This window comes from Phalacrocorax carbo, chromosome 1, assembly GCF_963921805.1.
Source record: "Phalacrocorax carbo chromosome 1, bPhaCar2.1, whole genome shotgun sequence".
NCBI classification, from domain to species: domain Eukaryota; kingdom Metazoa; phylum Chordata; class Aves; order Suliformes; family Phalacrocoracidae; genus Phalacrocorax; species Phalacrocorax carbo.
This window is the reverse complement of record NC_087513.1, coordinates 161024357-161045853: the sequence shown is the minus strand read 5'-3', so window position 1 is coordinate 161045853 and position 21497 is coordinate 161024357. Positions and strand designations below refer to the sequence as shown.

General features: G+C 44.6%; 1 protein-coding gene across 1 annotated transcript in view; it reads left to right on the top strand.

Moving 5' to 3' along the window:
• The first annotated feature begins 5506 nt into the window (after window positions 1–5506).
• Window positions 5507–21497, top strand: part of CLDN10 (claudin 10) — a 61708-nt gene continuing 45717 nt past the window's right edge. The window contains exon 1 of the mRNA XM_064440682.1: window positions 5507–5773. Within this exon, the coding sequence (XP_064296752.1) occupies window positions 5560–5773 (214 nt within the window). The 5' untranslated portion in view covers window positions 5507–5559. The remainder of the gene's footprint in view (window positions 5774–21497) is intronic.

Here is a 21497-nt window from a genome sequence, read left to right as displayed (position 1 = left end):
ACAATAACAGTATGCGTAACGATAGCAAATGTCTTTAATCCAAATATGTTTACTAGTCTCCACTGTCAACGACATAAACTAAGGAGTCTAACGCTAGATCATCCAAAAGTAACATTTTCAAATCCATCTCTTATCCTTAACGTCCAGTTAAGGAACACGATGAAAAAAAACAAGGTTAATCCTGTGTATTTTTATTCTCCTACCAAACACTGATCTGAAACAGATGTTCAAAATCCCACCCATCCTGAGGCAAATATTTTAAAAATGCTCATGTAAATAATGTACATGAGTAAGTAGTTTGCCCATGAAACAACTAATATAAAATGCTTAAAAATGTAATAAAGCATACCTTGCATCTGTATAGATAAAATACATACATATATGAATATGCATATTCATATATTTTCTTAATCACACATATACCTAGCTTATATGAAGTCAGTGTAAATCCTGAACTGGGTTACCTGCTGTATCCATATATTCTCAAAGCAGTTCTCCTAGTGATGAGTATATGAAGTTTCTCTTTCTGTTCTACAGCAATATAACAACTCTACTATTAATAATAGTGTTCTAAGGGGCCTCAGACAAGAAGGCACTCAAGGACATAATCTTCGCAAGTATGATGGACACATCCTGGAGGGGTGCAAACGACCTAGAAGCAGACGCCAACTGAGACCAAGATAAAAGGAACTAAGGACATCTGCACCTAGATAAGAGGCAGAACACCAGTTGAAACCTACACATCTCGCAACACACTGTAGATGAATATGTATAACTATTCGGGGAAATCTAATGCATATATATATATAACTGAGCAATGTAAGCTTTGTCTCTCACGACTTGCGGCATGCACGCTAGGAGGAATTATTCCCCATGCATCTGGAAGCATAATAAAGGATGCCTGGTTCTTAATACCGCATTGGTGTTCAGTAGTTTTGTTCCCGGTTTTGGTGACAACAGGATTATACTGTAGTATGCAACACTAATATTGTAATCATATTACTGTATTGTGACTGCAGTGCTCAATAAAAAGCAACAAATTTGGAAAGTGCATAGGACACTGAGATTACCTTCTCTAACTATGTATGTCACCCAGCACTTTGTGAGTAACAAGGCGAGCAGCAAACATCTCAAACCACAACTGCTTCATACCACTCTAATCTGATGTTGTCCTTTTGCTATAGCAAACTGTGAAATTGTCTTTTCCCGCAACTCTCCATTTCCAGTGAGTTCATTGCTCCTTGAAATTCCTCTCTAGGTGGTGTTCCTTCAGCCTTTGCCTGCTACCCTGTTTACCCAGGGTTTCTAAGGTGCACGCACCTGGAAATGAAGGCAGGATTTGGCATGCAACTGGAATGCTCCCTTCCTAATTTCAACACCATCTCATTCTTCACTGCCTGTTCTCAGGAACACTTTTGGTGTTTGTATTATTGGCCCAGACATATTGCCATACCGCTTAGCCCGTGCCTGTGTTGAACAGTGATGTCTCCAGGCTTTTTGATTTCTTCACCACTTTACATAACGCTTTACTTCAACTTTTCCAGAAGTCTGAGTCACTTACTCAGCCTCTGTAACTTCTAGTTTTACTGCTTGTCCAACTTGTCTGTGGTTGTTTAGGCTTCTCATAACTCCCTGCACAGTGCTTAGGGTCAATTTGCATGGTCCACGCACTCTGCAGAGGGATGTCTTTGCCACTACTAATTATTTATCTGGCACATTGTCTCCATATTACCTCAGCTACCTCCTTTGCACAGCTCTTCTTTTTCATATCCAGATAACATCAGCATTGATTTGCACTTAGTTCTTTTTTTTAATTTTTTGATAGCTTTCCCTACAACTAATATGGTTTAGCTAAGTGTGTATGTCTTCATGAGGGAAACATGTATTGTCAGCAGTCAGATCCCTATCAGCCAATGTACCAGCCTTGGCAACTCCTCCAGCTAGTAGGGACTGAAGTAGAAATGGCAAATTGGAGGCTACAGCTTACCTGTATAAACATTCCTGCCCTGCTGCAAAGGTGTCAGCTGTGTTTAAAAACTGGCATTGGACTGATTTAAAAAGAGAATACCAGTAGTAATAGAAATATTACACATTACTGACACAGTGTTCAACTAAACGGAGCCAGCGATACGTCACATGATCAGCTAGTGTGTTTGTGGAGTTTTGGGAAAATGGTTCAAGAAAGGCCTGTAGCAATGTTTTTCCTTTTCCAGGTCTGTATTTAAACACTCCTTAAGCTCCCAGCTGTTTTCCAACTTTTGTCTGTTCAGTAACAGAGAAAAGAAGTTTTGATATAATGGAAGATGCCATTAACAGGTTAACTTTCAACTTTGCCTTGAACTTCTTAAATGACTGATTAACTTACTTCTCAACAGTTTATAGAAGAAATGAGGGTTGTAAACAGGACTGCTTACTTCTTTCTTATCACTTAAGTATCTGTTTAATTTATTCATCACTCACACACTAACCGCCTAGGAACAATGCAGGGTGAAGTGCTTATAACCATGAATTCCACAAAGTCACACACTGGACCAGAATCAGGATAAAGGCCAAGAAGCCACTAAGTCCTCCTTAAACTCTGAAAGTGTAGTCTTCAGTTCAAGTGGTGCCTACAGGCACTTTCCACTAAAATAAGTGGCTTTTAGTGTCCCACCAGCATGACACTCATGAGTGAGTGTGTACTGGATGGGACCTTTGTATACAATCATCTAAGAGTGGGAAGGGGAAATGACTTAAGAGCTTGTTCCTAACATGATATTGGTTTAAAGGAACGAGGTCTTACTGAGGAGGCACCACTGCCTTTGGCCCAGGTCACTAAGAAGCAACCAGATAGCCCTGTCCTGCTGAGCCTGGGTAGCTCCTCAGAGGCTGTGTTGATAAGACACACTGCTATGCATTGCAAAAAGCAGAGCAGGGAGGGATGGGGAATTATTTGCATCCAGTTAGCTTCACTTTTCCAGCCCAAATAAGCAGCTTCTCAGGTTTTTTTTCTGGATCGGTGAGAAGAACACTCGGGGAAGGCCCTGAACGAGGCCTGAATTTAGCATCAGATGTAAAGCACGTCTTTGAGCTTTTCTGAACACTCAGCCAACATCACTGTCACTGGGCTGGTTTAGAAAAAAAAAAAAAAAAGGTACCTAATGACATCTTTTCTCAGTCTCCTCTGTGAACTAACACAGCCTTTGACAGACAAACAAACAAAAAAAACCCCAAACCACACCATTTTGTATGGCACAAAAAATATTAGCTCTCAGGAATCTGCTCCAAAGATGGACCCATTTCTGTGTTCTCCTCTATACCCTTTCAAACTCAGTGGAAAGATTATATGAAGGATTACATAAAGGTTGACCCTTGGCATAATAAAAATATATTACTGTATTATTTGACAGCAAGGAAAAATTGCTTCCTGTCTGTGTAATATTGTTGTCTGGTTTAACCTGGCAGGCAGCTAAACACCATGCAGCCGTTCGCTGGGGATGCAGCCGTTTGCTGGGGATCCCACTGCATCCCCAGTGGGATGGGGGAGAGGATCGGAAAAAAAAAGTCAAATTCGTGGGTTGAGATAAAGGCAGTTTAAGAGGACAGAAAAGGAACGGAAAATATTATTAATAACAACAATAATAATAATAATAGAATGTAGAAAACAATTGATGCACAGTGAAATTGCTCACCACCTGCTGACTGATGCCCAGCCAGTCCCTGAGCAGTGGTTGCCGCCCCCTGGCCAACTCCCCCCAGTTAATGTGCTGAGCATGATGTCATATGGTATGGAATATCCCTTTGGCCAGTTGGGATCAGCTGTCCTGGCTGTGTCCCCTCCCAGCTTCTCACTGGCAAGGCATAAGAAACTGAAAAGTCCTTGACTTAGTGTAAGCACTACACAGCAACAACTGAAGCATTAGTGTGTTATCAACATTATTCTCCTACTAAATCCAAAACACAGCACTGTGCCACCTACTAGGAAGAAAATTAACTCTATCTCAGCCAAAACCAGGACAATTGTCCTCATCATTAAAACAACCTGCTATATTACATTGTTGCTCTGTAGCAAAACCGCTTTCCCTGTCTCTCAAGCTGGCTGTGTTAATAATAAGCCTTCTATTTGCCCTTGATACATGGGATATGAGCCTACTAATTACTCTGAAAATAGATTCCTTCTTGTAGTGTAGTTCTCTGGTCTGTATAATCATACTTTTGGGACCCACTTCTCAGCATGGAGCTGAAGGCTGGTTAAAGTGGAAGTATCAGGTGATGGTTCAACAGGACAGTCTTGCTCTTTACATGGAATATCAGTGGTGTTTTAGCATCCTTGATTACCCCTCCTTGAGCTCTGGAAAGCCTACAGAAAAACTCCAATGCTGAAGTCCAGTGTGGTGCTTATCACCACTACACTAGAAGCACCCAAAGGGAAGGGAGGGGCAACACCAGAAGCACCCAAAGGGAGAAAAAAAAAGACTGCTCTCATTGTCAAAAGTGATGGTGTATGTTCAATATCCAGGGTGGTCTCATGTCTCCAAACGGCACACAGTAACTACCAAAGAGAAGAGGTGCAAGCTCCTTCTTCAGAGAGGAGGCCAGAAGGACCAGAGAATGAGGAGAGGCATGATTAAAGCTGGAAGTTGGCATCTTAAAAGAGTGAAGGCCACACATGTCTGAAAAAACGTGTGTAGGTCCCACACCAGTAATGCTAGTATATATTCAGCAGCTCTAAGCAGAATAGCTGCTTCAGTGTGGTGCTGTCAGTGCCTACTATTTTAAAGATTACATTTTCTTAAATCAGTTATATTCTTGGAGGAATTCTCATGGCATGAGGCATGCAGGAGCTCAGTCAGTGGTGGGACAGATGTTTCTGCAGACATACCATACGAAGCAGTAAATTTTCTATGCTGACCAAAGAAGTCCCAATGGGGGCTACACAAGGTCCATTCTGCTGACTACTGCAGCTGCATCATTGCTCAGGGACCACTTACTCTTTCTGTCGTTGCTCTAGATTTGCTACTCTACATATCCATCCCAGACACTGCCTCCAAGATGCTACTGTTTCAGAGCTGCATGTATGGTGGCATGCTATGGCTGAATTAATTTCACAGCCATTTAAAAACTTGTTTTTCAAGTGTTGCGTGATCCTTCTAAAATGTTATGGTAATCTGTTAAATAGCGCTGTACAGTTTGGACTCTGAACTTATTTTGCTAGATGCAATGGTTGTAAGTTTCCAATTAACTAAAAATTAAGCATTAACTGGAATACCTTAATTGAAAAAAATATGAAAACATTTTAATTAATTTTTACAATTCAAAATTAGCAAGTGAGTACTAGTAATTAGCTCCCATAAAGTTGTACCTTGACTTTCTTTCTAAACATTTGTAATGCCTAGGGCCTTTCTTAAATCACTCAAGCATGACAATTTCTTTCAGCCGCATTAACTTTCTGTAGCAAGTGTTACTGAACTTGTTCAAGCATAATTTGCTTATGTTATGCTTTTTTGCTTACTCACATGACTAAAGTACTTTTCTCTCTCCACGCAGTGGCATTACTAAGTCCCTGGGTTACAGAGAAACATGCTAGGAATACAGATCATAGCTTTCATATTTTGTTTCTGTGGGCTGGGAGCTGCTATTGCTGCTACTGCATCGAATGAGTGGAAAGTCACTAGTCGAGCATCATCTGTTATCACTGCAACCTGGGTTTTCCAGGGTCTTTGGATGAACTGTGCCGGCAACGCACTGGGTGCTTTTCACTGCAGACCTCACCTTACTATCTTCAAAGTAGAAGGTAAGTAAGTGTAATTTAACTGGAACGTATGGAGAGAGCTATGTGTATTGCAAGATGTGAGCCTGAGGAGAAAAAGATTATTTTGGCTTGTGCGAGAGATTATGATTAAAGCATTGTGATGAATATAAGTAAAGGATATTGTAGGCAGAATATCAGAAACAACTTTGTAGGAATGATATGTATTCCAAGAAAGACAGTAAGCTCTACTCTGTGGTTGGTAATATGCGATAAGTGTGCTGGACAAAGTTCCAATAAATAAGCTATCAGTAACGAACCACTGTTAGCAGAGAGAGGGACTAAACTGTCTTCCAGCTCTAATTCCCATGCAAAACTAAGCGTCCTGCTTGCTGGATGTGGAGAGGAGGAAAGATAGCAAGGTCTGTGATAGCTATCGGTACTCTTTTTAGTATCTAAGGAAATTAGATAGCAAAGAACCATGTCCACAAATAATGTGCAAATATTCATATGCTGGGAATTAAGTGCGCGTGTATATACTTGCTGTATCACAGGCTAATATTTTAACTTTCAAGATCAAAGGTGTGCTGTTTCAGAATCTCCATTTTAATGGAAAGCGTTGGATTTGGAAGCCGCCTATCAGAGCGTAACAACAAACGGGTCTTCTTGCCTTATATCAGGAACAGGTTTTCTCAGAGACAGGGGCTAACTAGTTTAGTACACAATGTGTTTTCTGTTTTGCTCTGTGTGAAAAGCAGTAAATGAAGAGCTTTGCTGTTAAGCCTTGAGACAGTAGGCAAGATAGTGTTTTCAGTGAAACCGTATGTAAGCGCTCACGAGGGCAAGGACAGAGGGACTGCTCTCTCCTGGGTGTGGGCAGCACACGAGCAAGATGGCGGCAGGCTAGAGTAGGAAAAAATGGATTAAGACACTGGTATTTTAGGAAACCAGAAAAGAAATCCGCCTTAGACTGAACCAGTCTTCCAAAGCTTTCATGAGACCAGAAAGAACCACAATTCTGAGATATTAACAGCCAGTGGGTGAACGAGGTATAAAATGTACTGTTGCACGGTTGTTGCCACATTACATAAACAGGGTCATAGACACACAGACACACACACCTTGCACACACGTGGGAACATGGAAACACAGAGATGTTACAGATCCATACCGTTTCTTGCCTCTCATACCCCTGCCACATCAGACTGCGTTCTGGAACATACAGATTGACTCTTACACCTACAGAGAATTTTGAAATAAAACTCAGCATCATTTTTGTACACATTTTATTATGCCCTGCTCCAAACCACAACAAATCTCACGTGGGGGATGTGAATGGATAAGAATAGTTTTACTTCTTTTAAAGAATGCTGTTCATCAAAAATTACTTAAAAGGCACAGAAACTCACATATACACTTTAAAAGGGAATATTATATCTTTGCAAATCACCATTTATGCATTTCTGCTGAGATTAAAAGAAAAAAGCCCCAAACCCTTCTTCTCAGGCGCATACAATCAAATCAATATGACAGATCAAATTTGTAATTGTTTAAAGCAATGTAAAGTAATTCAGTAACTAGAAACTACCATTATTGCTATTATTAGCAGTACAAAAGCTGCTTTCAGAATTATCAGCTGTAATCCATTTGCCACTTTGTATTGTTACTATTATTTTGATCACTGGCAGATTGAAACTTGAATAAACAAAATACGCATCATGATGTGTGCATCCTTTAGATATATACTTAAGCATCTGAGTAAGATTTTGCTTATTTGCTGTTTAGAGTAACATAGACAAGAAATTCACAACAAATTAAAGTGGTGCGCCCTTATTAAAGTAAGCGAGTAACAAGCTGCTGTGCTGACATTTAGGCAGTCTAATTTTAACCTGCCAGCGCATACACCAGCAAAGGGTAATATTACATGTAGCATCAACACTACTGGGAAAGAGTGAGGTATTTTGTTTGGAAAACCTGCTAAACATAAACTCCTGGTAATCCAAGGAAAACAAGAGTTCAACAGGGAAAGAGCTTTGCGCTCTCATTCCGTCCTACATTGTAAAGCAATAAAACACTCAGGTTAAAGAAGTAATGAACTCCCATCTCTGTCCTCAGAGCTTCAATACATCATCATTATTGGCATACTGACGTCAGGGTTGCCTGGCAATATAACTTTTTCCTCTGCACATTTATGATTTTATGGAATCTGTTTGCAATTTGTCCTACAGCCAAAGATAACTCTGTTACACAAGCTCCTCACTCCATTCCTACCTATCCATCTTCAGGTTACCCCACAGACAGTATTAGCAGTTAAATAACAGAAGTCACTTCTACTCCAAAGCAGATTCATTTGAGGACTAAAGTTTTGATTGCATTTTTGGGAGGACTCTACAGGAGAAACCTCTATATAAGCTTCATGAAGTTTTAAGACTTTTTTTCCTATCTAAATCACAGTAAACAAAAAACAGACTCCAGAGTTCTTTCCTTGAGCAGATTACCCCACGGTCATAGGCAGTATGTAGGTATTTACCAGAACTGACTTTCAGCTAAAGGCCTAGTAGCACTGATTGGAGCATAGCTAAGGCAATAAGAGCTCAGCTTCTGCAACCCAGCCCACCTACAGATCTTGAGGGGTTCATGTTTCTGGAAGTCTGGGTTAGCACGGCCACACTTCTCATGGTATCCAAGCTAGCTGGGCTGTTGGCAAATGTACGTGTACAGTCACATGTATAGCCACAGCATACTCCACTGTGGTGACAGAAACGTTCCTATGAAAGATCCTGGAAGAGTATGATATATTTACTGTAGCATGAATAGTAATATCGTTGTAGCCACAGTCATTTAAGCAGCTTCTTTTATAAAATCAGCTGCTTTGGGAGAAGTATGCAACAAAGTAATTCACCAGATCTGACACTTCAAGCTAAATATTGTCTCAGAACATTGTCTCTTCAGATAACTTGGTTATGATTATCAGTGCACGAGATATACTCATGGAAATTATATGATCAAAACCAAGGGATCATTACACATAGGCATAAACTCACAGTCAATAAATGCCAGAAATTAAAACTAGCAGAGAGACAATAATGTTTAACAAAACCACTAACTTGTGATTAATCTTAGTCCTTATCAGTAAGAAAGAAGCACAAGAACCCTTCAAAGGGTGACCCTGGGAACTGAAGCTCCTGGCTCCCTTGGAGTCAAAGCTGTTGTGGACTCCAGAAAGATACCGACTTTTTATGGCAGAGTTTCCACCCACGCTGTCTCCTGTTAACTCCTCAGTCCTCCACAGGCAGTAGTTACCTGTCTTCTCATTCCTCTCATGTTTATCATCCTGAATTTTTCCAGTCCCAGAATTACCCATATTTGACAAGAACTAGCTTTTAGTTGTCTAGCACTGCGTAGGCATTTTATTGAGTATTTTGCTTTTGGTGGTGCTACAGAGAGCTGTTTTGTTCACATAAAATACAGAAGTGTAACTACAAAACTGAATTGTGCCTACATCCCTTTCCTATGATGCTTCCTTAGTCTGTCAGGGCAGCTACTAGGCTTCTTCAAACAATTAGTTCAGCATTTGGCATGCCTAGCCTACGGCGCTGTTTTATGACTCCTCTGCACTCTCTGCTTTTCCATTCCATGCATTCAGGGACACGTATCAGAAAGTAGAAGAAACGTGCCTCCTTGAGCCTTTGCTTGTTTGATCCTCAGATGTTCCGCTGGCATCTCTTAGTCTTGCTAAGATGGAGCCAGGTGGGGCAAGCAGTGCTATCCTGATGGTAGCCAGTATGGAAAAGGCAATACTCAGGTGTTCTGGGTCACACTGGCAGACAGATTCAGCGCTGCCATTTCATGAAGCTGCTACTGTAATGCAGCTCAGGGGTGGAAGGAAGCTGAAACAAGGCGACTACTATTGCAGCACCGGTACCCAGAGCAGCCTTGCAGTCAAACACCACTGGAGTTCATCGGGGCGTGGAGAGCAATTCCAGCCATGCTTCAGGCTGACCCTAGCAACATTCCCAGAGGGCTCAACCTAGAGCAGGAAAGGACTGACATGAAAGTTTCCCTCACTAGACAGTAACTTACTGCCAGGGAAAACACACTATCCATTGCTGCCAGTTGACAGTGAGCCAGCTGGATAGCTGCGTGGCAGCCAAGGCCATGCTCGTCCTCAGCCTTTGAGGAAGGAACTGAGTGATAAATCCCCCAGCAGCCAACGCCACTGCTGTGTGCTCATCACAAGTGCAGTTACACAGCGGGCAGGCTGAGAGAGGGCTGCGGCCAGAGACTGTGCTCCTGCTCCCCGCTGCCTGCCAGATCCCCACACCCTGCCCACACCCTGCCCGTTCCTCGCAGCCCGCTCCATGCCCGCTCCCCATCCACTGCGTGCTCCTTGCCTGCTCCCCTCTCACTTGCTGCCTGGCCCCTGCCTGCTCCCTGCCCGCACCCTGCCTGCTCCCTGCCCTCTCCCCTCCCGCTCGCTGCCTGGCCCCTGCCTGCTCCCTGCCCGCACCCTGCCCGCACCCTGCCTGCTCCCCTCCCGCTCGCTGCCTGGATCCTGCCTGCTCCCTGCCCGCACCCTGCCCGCACCCTGCCTGCTCCCCTCCCGCTCGCTGCCTGGACCCTGCCCGCACCCTGCCCGCACCCTGCCTGCTCCCCTCCCGCTCGCTGCCTGGACCCTGCCCGCACCCTGCCCGCACCCTGCCTGCTCCCCTCCCGCTCGCTGCCTGCTCCCTGCCCGCACCCTGCCCGCACCCTGCCTGCTCCCCTCCCGCTCGCTGCCTGGACCCTGCCCGCACCCTGCCCGCACCCTGCCTGCTCCCCTCCCGCTCGCTGCCTGGATCCTGCCTGCTCCCTGCCCGCACCCTGCCCGCACCCTGCCTGCTCCCCTCCCGCTCGCTGCCTGGATCCTGCCTGCTCCCTGCCCGCACCCTGCCCGCACCCTGCCTGCCCCCCGCCCGCTCCCCTCCCGCCCCCCGCCCGCCCCTGGCCGGAGGCGGGCCGCTCCTCTCTCCATGGTGCTGCAGGCGCGGCCCCGGGGAAGCGCCGGCCGTGCCCGGGGGCAGCCGCGCCGCCCCGGTCGGGGCCAGAAGGCCCCTCTAGTCCTGCAAAGGCAGCCTGCCTCGGCCCCGGCTTCCCCCCGGTGAGTGGCCACAGGGGGGAGCAGTGTAACGGCAGCCAGAGCCGTGGCGAAGAAGCAGCAGAGTGTGCTTTTGGGAGAGGCCGTCGGTCCGGGGATGAATGGCCGCAGCCATCAGCAGGAAGGGAGAAATCCATCGGGGAGGTTTTGTTCAGGCTGATGGCCAGCCACAGAGGACTCTGCTGAGGGACACTCCAGGTAGTCAAAGGGACAGAGTCGTGGGGGTCCGATATTGAAGATAACTGTGTCTAAGAACCTCTCTGCAGCAAGCAAATCCTTCTAGGCAAAATGTTAAACTAGGGGAGGTGGGGTTGCTTTGTGTTCCGTAGACTGAGCCACCTCTCCTTTAAGGTTTTCAGCCCAGTGAGTACAATATCCATTTGCTCATTTAGAAAAGCAAAGGTAAAACAGCACTGGCAAAGTTGCATCAATATAAAAAGAAACATCCACTAGCATCAGTAGCGCAAATTTGCGTATGGTGATGATGAGACATGACCAGAATTTCTTTCAGAGTTTTATGGCTTAATTCCAAAGTACCCTCCTTTTCTCAGTAGGCAAAAGGGTCACTGTGCTGGTTTTGGCTGGGATAGAGTTAATCTTCACAGTAGCTAGTGTGAGGCTGTGTTTTGGATTTGTGCTGAAAACAGTGGTGATAATAAACAGATGTTTTCATTACTGCTGAGCAGGGCTTGCACACAGTTAAGGCGAGCAGGCTGGGGGTGCACAAGAAGCTGGGAGGGGACACAGCTGGCACAGCTGGCCCCAACTGACCAAAGGGATATCCTACACTATAGATGTCATGCTCAGCACATAAAGCTGGGGGAAGAAGAAGGAAGGAGGGACGTTTGGAGTGATGGCGTTTGTCTTCCCAAGTAGCCGTTACATGTGATGGAGCCCTGCTTTCCTGGAGATGGCTGAACACCTGCCTGCCCATGGGAAGGAGTGAATGAATTCCTTGTTTTATTTGCTTGCTTGCGTGGCTTTTGCTCTACCTATTAAACTGTCTTGATCTCAATCCACCAGTTTTCTCCCTTTGACTCTTCTGATTCTCTCCTCCATCCCACCGTGTGGGGAATGAGCAAGCAGCTGTGTGGGTTTAGTTGCTGGCTGGTGTTAAACTGCAATAGTCACTGATTGGACTGACTGAAATGCTGATCCCAGCACTGGGCCTTTTGTGTACAAGAAAGACGGTGTTAAATCTTGACAACAAAAGGTTCTCTGCTCTCACAGTTTGCATCTCCATTGCAGCAAGCCTCTTTCCAAGCTTATGTCCTCTGTTCTGACATTAGATGACTAGGTCTGCTCTCTGCTCAAACAAGATAGCCTGAAACACGTTTTGTCCCTAGAGGAGGCTGGTAATGCACTAGAGGTCATGAGACGTTATGACAATATATAGCAAATGTTTTGGAATCTGTTATATATTGTATATTATTGCCCTCCCTCTCCCCTCCCCCCACCTCCAAAAGTGAAAGAGGAAAGAAAATTAAAACAGTTCAGCCTACGCAGGAGTTAGTCTGAGGAATTAGAAGCCTTATTAGGGTGTTTTCAAGTAAGGGAAGGAATTGAATCATATGCAGCAGAGCCATTCATGAAGCAAGAGCCACGTTTGACCTCGCAGCCCCTGGCAGAACAGGTGTGACCTGAAGGAGGGGACTAACTCCCAAGTATCCATGAGATTCCCCCCCAGGGAGCTCCAACAGCAGTTTTGCAGTAGATCCAGAAAAACCCAGGGCTTCCATGGGGTGATGGGGGTGATAAGTTTCAGAGGAAGTGTCCAGAGCCAAGGAGTCCCCCAAGATTAAGGACAACTCTGTGAAACCTGGATTTTTGGATCCCAGAGCTGAAACATAGGTTAGAGATTTTCAGGTGGTTCATACGGAATCCTGCTGCCAAATTTTGTTTTCTCTTCGAGCTCTTTGCTTCCAAGATTTTAATCTATAAGGTCTGAAAATTCATTAATCTAAACCACAATGAATCACTATTTACTGCTAATTACTAGGAAGACTGACTGGCTCTGGCGAATTACTTGAACCAGAATAGTCCAGAGCTATGGGGCAGACTGGAAAGAGGTGTGCCTACTGGGGGATCTGCAGCCAGAAAGATACAGAAAGGGAATCCAAGAACTGCGGGACTAGACTGCATGGGGCCAGCTGGAAAACGCTGAGGGTGGAGGCTTTCACAGCCAGCTGCCAGTTTTGGAGGAGAAGCTAATGGCAGGTTACAAAGGACAGAGTCTGACACTGCTTTAGAATCTGCAGGATTCCGGGAAAACATAAGGCATTGCAGACCAGCCCTCCTTTTTAGCTCTTGTTTACACCTGGCAATTTGACAGCATCTCTGCAATCCTTTTTTTATGATACAAGCCTTCTGTCTTCCAACTTCTGTACAAGGGCAGAGGTTACGGTGCTGAGATCTTTTCCACTTTTGTCAAGACCTGGACAAGAGTAGTGCTGCTTCTCTTTCTCTTCAGTCATCCTTACAGATTTTTGCCTGATGGACAGTCCTCCAGAGGTGGTCTTCATTTGCAGAAAATCAGTGAGGAAATCTGGAAGGTGCAAAGTGCTGCTATCTGCTAGCATGGCTCCCATGCAGCTGGTGCAAGGATGGGAATGCAAAGCTTGTTATTGGGGCATTAATAACAAAGCTCTTTCATCTTCTAATACTCATGCCAGGATAGATTGTTATCTCTGCTTTGCTTTTAGCTTTCTTTGATTACTCCTACATAGCAGCAGAGAGCGTACTGCAAAATGAATAGGACTCAGCAGTAATTGGTATGCAGCCAATGTCTTAAAATACCTCTGTTCAAACAGGTTTTGTACCCTGGTCTGCCTTGCGAGCACTGAGGTGGGTGAGGAGAGCTTCCCCGTAGCACGCGCTGAGGAGCCTAGTGCCAATGTACCTCTTCTAATTTTTTTAGCAGTCATGCTACAACCAGAGCTTCATTCAAATATACAGAGATACAATCCATTTCATTTTTGAAAGTTTCTGCAGCACGAGGGGAGAGGAGACCTGGCAAAACTAGCCATGGTAGGTGGATGGATGAGAGGAGGAGACTGAAGTACAAACCACTAAAGCTGGTGATTTTGGAATTTGCACTGCTGAGATTTAAGATCTTAAATCTTTAGCCTTCTAGCACATACAACATTGCCAGGGAGCGGTGCAAGAGGGAGGAGAGAGGCTGAGCAGCAAACAAATTGGAAATGGGTATGGGCGAATAAGCATAGCCAATGGGCAGGAGATGAGAAAATGTAGAGAAAAAATCTATGCACGTAAAAATCTCTGCTATGGCTACCACGTGGAGATGGCTGGGCAGGTGTGAGTTAAATGCCAGTTTGGTAGAGAAAACAAATCCCTACACAGACAATAGGGGTATTAGATCCCTGAATGCAGGTGTTATTCTATGTCCCATGGTATTTACACATAGTTTTGCAATGTCAAGCAAGATGCCAGATGAGCAAAGCCATTTTAGTGGAGCTTGCACGTGGGATTCCTCTCCATATCCCACATGCATCAAGTACTACAATGTCCAGTTACCCTTACCCTTATAAGCCTACCTGGAGCAGTTGCCATGGGGGTATCTCATGGCTGAGAAGCTGATCGATGCATCCTCTTGGGTAATTCAAACAGGATCAAATGCTCAGAGCAGAAGTGCTACCAGGGGTGTTACTGAGGGCTTCAGATTCCTACTTTTTCAGGGCACTTATTCCTTGACTCAGTCCTGGTGCCAGTGCTGTGAGGGACCTCTGGCTGTGCCCAGCAGATGCCTGCAATCCATTCAGTCTTCTTTCTACAGACTAGATATTGAAGCCCAGGGCTCTTGCATGGCTTTCCCCTCCAGGGATGCATTTCCTAACACAGGAAAGAGCACATCAGCTCAGATGGCTGTGCCTTAAAGCAGGGCTTTGTTATGTGCAAGGGCACTTTCTTTTCCCACTCCATGCCTCTCAGCCCACGGCCTCATTTACCCAGCACAGCCATGCAGCAGCACCTGGACCTGCTGAGCAAACGATCTTAGCACGGGGGCAAGCAGCCAGGCGTGCAGGAGGTGAGGCAGAGGCCTGGAAGTTGGGCAGCTGAGAAAGGTCCCAAGCAGAATGTGTGAGATGGACAGGCCTGGCAGCAGGGTACCTGGCAAGGAAAAGGGCACTTCTGATGACTTTTCACTATTAAAGTGAAGAAGCAGCACCTCCCTTTTGATGGTATTCAGGATTTAGTAACGGTTTTGTGTCATTAAAATCTTCCTGGATGTTATCACTTTTCTTTTTTTTAAACTCACATATATTCACAACAAAATTCAAGTCACAAAGGCAAGCATTCAAACCTTCATTAGTTTCATTGTTAATAATAAGCCAGCATAGTCTTTCTGTTCACAGGGGATGCTTTCTGTTGGAGAGAAATGAAATGAAAGGCATGAAACCAGGGTCAAAGGAAACAGAACAAGGGATGTCAAAAAGAGTCACTTGATGAGGTGGCGCAGATAACCAACAACACTGAGCAGACATCTACCAGAATCTGTTAGCACAGACCCTGCGCGCTGGCATTTAGCTAGCTGAGGTCACTCAAGAACAAGGATGATGGCTAAATAGGATGGACCTGTAGACCAAGATGGCTGTATATATACTTCACGCTGGGGACAGGACTGACAGGGGAAGAGCGAATGTGCTGGCCTGGAGAGAAAGCTAGAAAGCCAGACTCTTGTTCTGCCCCTACAGTGACCTTTTATGGGATGCTGGGAGATGCCGTTACCTGCCCAAATATTAAAAATATAGAATTTAAACATTTATGGTCTTAATTCAGCGAAGTATATATTGCAATCCAGGCACATGCAAAGTCTTCTGAGACTATTTTGCTCATCTCTTACCTTAAATACCTCATACTGGTCACCCAGATATTTGCCCTTTACATTTCTAAAAAGAGGATCTGAAACAGTTTAAAAAACAGAGGCATTGAAGACTTCTAAGACCATCCTCAACAGCCTACTGATGGGATCGTTTTACAGTTATGGTTCTGTTTTACTGTGCTAACTTTTCTAAAGAAAATGTATAATAGTCTGGAGGAATTAACCAAGATCTGGTAAAACACATTCTCAGGATTAACCTGCTTATAGGTAGAATTTATAAATGCCACATCTTGAGCTAAGATTTACTTTGTAGTATTGAACAGTTTTCCATAAATCAGAACTTCCATGTGGTAGATTTTAATACCGTACACCATCAACTGGATGTGTCATTAATCTTATTTTATAAGGTTGTTTTAGGTTAGACTCCAAAGTTTCCTTTCTATCCCCCCATTTTCACAAAAAGTTAATTACACAGACTCTACCAGTATTTTTAAAAAGTACAGTTAGATAACCTGATAGTCAAAATGAGAAGCAGAACTGAATACTTGAAGATTCTAACAAATTTGTTTTCATAATAATATATACTGGTTTTCTACCAGGTCCACTCTACCAATTTTTATATTTGGTATTATTTTTGTATGCACCTAAGATGTGAGGCTACCCTCTGCAGATACCAGTCAGACAGAGAGATGTGTCTTGGGCTCATATTCAGGGCAACACACACTGATTCATATTTCCAAAGGAAATGAGAGCTCAGAAGTTCTAAGTTCCCGCTGCAGAGGGAAATCAGCCAAAATCTTCTGTTATTTGGAGACTGCCTTTTCCTTCTTCACAAATGAATTTCTAAACAATAACACAGAATGTCACATAAAAGCCTTTCTTTTGATATTCCATCCTCTAAGCAGCAAAGGCAGAAACAAACCCAAGCCACTAAGAAACAGTGAAAGTGACTCACTAACCATATCTCAGTACAGCGTTTGATTGGGTGACCAGAAGAACACAGCTCTTCAGAGGTGTAAACAGCTTCTCCACTGCAAGTCCACCACGAGACCAAGCTGCTGCCCCGGGCTGGCATCCCATCCCAAGCAAGCATCACACCATGTACTGGGCCCTGAGTCAGCCACATTTTTTTATATAACAGAAGTAGTTATCTCACAAAGTGGGGAAAAGAGGTAATTAATTAACTAAATAATCATTATTGGCATCTGGCTTTTCCATAGCATATTTTTAATGGAAACGTTCCAGCTTACAAAACAAACACCACCATTATATCTCAGAAAAATGAATGCAATAGACAATTTTACTTTAACTTACTCCACCTTTCAATATCTTCATGCCGCAGGCAGTTCTGCTTTACTCAGTGGCTATTACAAAATCTCCAATAACATAATTACTTAATAGTCTCTCTAGAAACTCAGTGGTTTGCATTTAATTGTCATAGAAATTCAGCATTTTAAAGTGTCAGTAACTCTTGAACTTCTGTGTGCAGCAGGGCTCAGGTCCCCTTTGAGCAGACTGGCTTGGTGCAGGGCTGGGACCCAGCAGGACTTTTGACCCTCATGAGTGCATCCTCATTCAGATTGAAGCTCCCTGTGAAGATGTCCTTTCAATACAAAAGTCAAAGTTTCTTCAGCTTTCTTGTTCAGCTAGGCTACAAAATCTCCACGTTGGCTGTACCCAGAGGTGGGATTTGTTGAAAACTCAAGGTGATCCAACCTGACAAAAGAAACAACCTGACAAAAGAAACACACCAGCTGAGAAGTCACCCAGCATCCTAGTCAGAGCTCTGGACCTCAACTTTTAAAACAAGGGCACCCACCGCAGCCAGGGACAGGGTATGAGTGGAAGGCAGAAAATTTGTTTTCCTCCCTGCCAGGGATTTGGGTCAATTCCTGCTGAGTCAGAAAGACTCGCTGCTGTCCCAGCCAGCTGACGGCAGCCCGGGCTTCTTGCCCTGCAGTCCCAGAGGCTGAGCAAGCACTACGGGCTGGCACTGCTCACCGAGCTCTGCTAGGGAGGTCACTGCCTGTGGCTCTGTGAGCACGACATGGCCATCCTGCACATCTCCCGCCAACCCCACAGCCTTCATCTCCTTTGCTTTTCTCCACCAGCTCTATTGTCCCAAGGGCATCTCTGGCTGAGACTGCCACAGGGTTCCTCCTGTGTTTTTGTCTGACACTGAAGTCTGACAGCACAGGCTGCAGAGGGACCGTCACATTATCGCTGCCTCTGTGCAGGTGCTCGAGATGGGTACCTCTTTCCAGGAGATACAGGGAGCCCAGCTGAGGTACAAGGTGGGACAGTCGACAGCAAAGAAATAATCTATGGCTGGAAATGTGTGTCCCTGAGGGAGTGGGAGGCCATGTATTGTAAAGCCACCTTCCCCTAAAGCAAATGAGATGCAGAGTGATTGGACGTGGTGACGTTCGGTGCAGGGGTATAGCAGGGAATGAAGGGACTGTGCTTCTCTAGCTCTGTGCATCTCGGCCACTTTCTTTCCAGACCGTGGTACAAGACAGGGCTCATTCTCAGAAGGTCAGTGGCCAGTTGGGTCTCTGTGGCTAGGACATCTGCCACAACCTTGCTTTGGCCTGGCCTTCACTGGGAGTACAGACACCCCGAAACCACAACTCAGCTAACTCACTTCTGAGCAGCGAAGGTCGCCCGCCCTAGGTGGTGGTGGTCCCTCTTGAGGGGCTGTGCTTGGCACAGAGGGGCAGGAGGAGAGATCAGCAACCAGAGCCAGCATCCCTCCCTGCAGGCAGCAGTTGCCATCTGTGAGTGAACTGCCACCCTGAGACATGGCACAGGGGGACGGCTGCGTGGGCTGGCGATTCCTTCCCCTCCCTCCCCTGCATGCACGGAGCAGAGCTCTCTGTGTGTGTTACAGGAACAAGCATAAACATTTCCAGCCAAGGTACTTAACATAAGTCTGTTTGCCAAGTGGTTCTGCTACCTTCTTTGGTTAAGGTTAAGAGAAATGTTGTTGCTCAAAGGAGAAAACAAGTGGGGATGTTTTCCCCCCTCACCCTTCCTGTCTGCAAATCCAGGCATCTCTGGTCTGCAGTTCCTTATAAACAAAAGAAGGAGCTTTTGTGGAGCCTGTTGATAAGGGATAGACCACACAACCCCACATCCCACAGATTTTTATTATTATTATTATGATGTTTGCAATGATATGCAAATGTTTGAGCACTTCCTAAGGTCACTCACTAGTTGTGCTGCACTGTGGTGACTGCTCTGGCCACTGAGGAGACCTAAGAGCAAGCCCAGGGCAGAGTAAGGCACAACTGGTTGTCTGGGCCAGTTGATCAGATTTGCTGTTGATCAGCAACATCTAAGCATGCAAAATACAGATGTGCCCAGATGAAGGAACAGTTGGAGCTGGGAACAGTTTTGTCTTGCACTCCTCTTTCCTGGGAACAGTTTGCAAGGAGAAAAAATGCTTGCAGCCAAGGAAAGAGAGTCCAGCATGCAACAGCTGGGGCACAGGGCAGGCAGAGAGCTCTTGACAAAACACATAGGCCACAGCCACCCAAAATACATGCGACAGCTTGATGGAAGCATATCATTAGGAAAGCAGAAAGTGAGCTTGCGAAGTACAAGGCTCTGCCTTGACGTGGTGGTGACAATTCGGCCATCACTTTCAGTACAAAAGGGACTGGGCGAAGGCCAACTGCTCAACTGGGAGAAAGTAGATTATTTAAAAAAACTTGCAGCATTTTAAACAAAAGAATGAGGGGGAGCCCTTATTTAAGGAATCTGACTGCTTTCAACAACTTGCTCTTTACAATGTTACCACCTTGGATCATTTCAAATAAAAATCTGTGTTCAGCAACAGACTTCCATGTTGTTCCCACTTGCTCACATAGCCTTGCAGCAAGATGGTGATAGTTCATATGGCTGAAGGGAAGGCACTGCTGAACAAGGGAGAGGACCTAGGAAGCAAAGAAATATAATTTTGGTGTGCAAGGCTCCTGAGTACCTCTTTAAAAGAAGGAATGACGAGGAAAAGTCTGTTTCCAAACAAGACTCATTTCTATTATGCATGAGTCATGCAAAGTGATTTTTAGAGCCAGAGGTTTTTTTCACTGGCATTGCTCACTTTTTTCAGTAAGCAAAAGAAATAACACTACTTCAGCGCCTGAAGTTCACTGGGTTACATGTGCTTTCACTCAATTCTACCAACAGCAATATTTTCTAAATGGATTTGTTTCTTTTTTTTCTTTTCTCTCAACATCTTTGCAGCCTTACTGACTCTCTCATGCCACTAACAGAGACAGGATCATAAATTAGTTCAGTGCTATGTCTGGACCAGTGTTGTTGCTGGAGTAATTTTAAGTTTTTATAATCTATTCCCTCCTTTGCCTCAAAATATCTACCTTTTCCTTTCTAAATAACTTACTGGAAACTCAACAGAAAATAATTTCCACAAGCTTCTAGTCAGCTATTGGGCCTGTGTAGATGGACCAGCAGGGATCAATCCAATACCCAGGATCCTCTCATTTGGCATCAGGCAGTGCATGACATATAGATTGTACTGTGCTGCCAAAAAAAAAAAAAGAAAGCAAGTCTTTATAAAAAAGATGTGAGGTGGCTTTTGCTTGGCCCAAGCAAAGCCTCTGCTGCAGTACTGTGTCCAGTTTCGGTACTACACTTGAAGCAAGATGCAGAACTCTTGGAAAGCACACAAATAAGAACAACTATTATCCCTCCAGTTTATGAAACACGACCTATGAGGTGAAACTGGAAGAGTTAAAACTGCTTAGTCTAAAGAAGAGTAGTTTAACTGTAGGCAAAAATAGCCTTCAAATATGTAAAAAGTGGCTGCAAACAGGAAGAGCATAATCAGTTCCCCATGTCCAGTGGCAATACCACAGGAAACAGTGAGCATGGGTTATCACAAACTCTATTAGCAATTTTAGTGCTATACCTTAAAAACAACCATCCTTTTCCACCTGTCTACAGACAGACTAGATCTAAGCCTTAGCTTAATTCTGTTACTCTGTGTTTGTTTTACTGTGTGGTTACCTAAATCAGCTCAACCTTACACCCCATGGTCAGTTCTAGCTGCCAGAACTGAAATGTGCCCCCTGAAGTCCTTGCCTCTTCTCTCTCAGACTCCCCCTTGCAGCCTGCTTAGGTAGAAAGCTGTAATTCAGAAAATATAGTTTATAAACTATCATCTAGGGTCCACCAGTTAGTAGCCTGTGGCCTACAAAGGTCTTTTAGTGGACTTTTCGTCTACAAAGCTTGGTTGGTATTAAATCCTCTTGCGCTTTTCTGGATACATTTCCTACTTTTTCTCTGAATTTGGAGTAGCCTTTTTGCTCTGTGCTTGCAGAGCACATAGCTCTGTGTAACATATTTGATGCCCGTGGTTTGGCCTAAATACTGCTGAGAGATCTACAGCCCTGAGCAAAGGCAGCACACTCACATTCATTCCATTTCACTTCTCTGTGCTATTTTCACTGCCAAACAATATTCTCCTAATGTATCTGAAACAGCCCAAAATGGAGGAGGTGGGGAGGAATATAGGCCAAAATGCTTAAAGCACTCGAGCTGTATGTAATTTTCCTTGGGTCAAATACGCACAGCATTTAGACTGGAATCTGAACAAAAACCATCCAGTTAACGGCCAGCTCAGGGAAGGGTCAGGTGAGGCTGACAGGGAGAGCCAATGCTTTGAATAAGCTTCATGGCCTCTGTAACAGCTGAGATTTGCTGTGAGATTGCAATTTTGTGTACATAACAGAGAGTCACACATTAGTAATCTTGAATGGGGTGGGTCC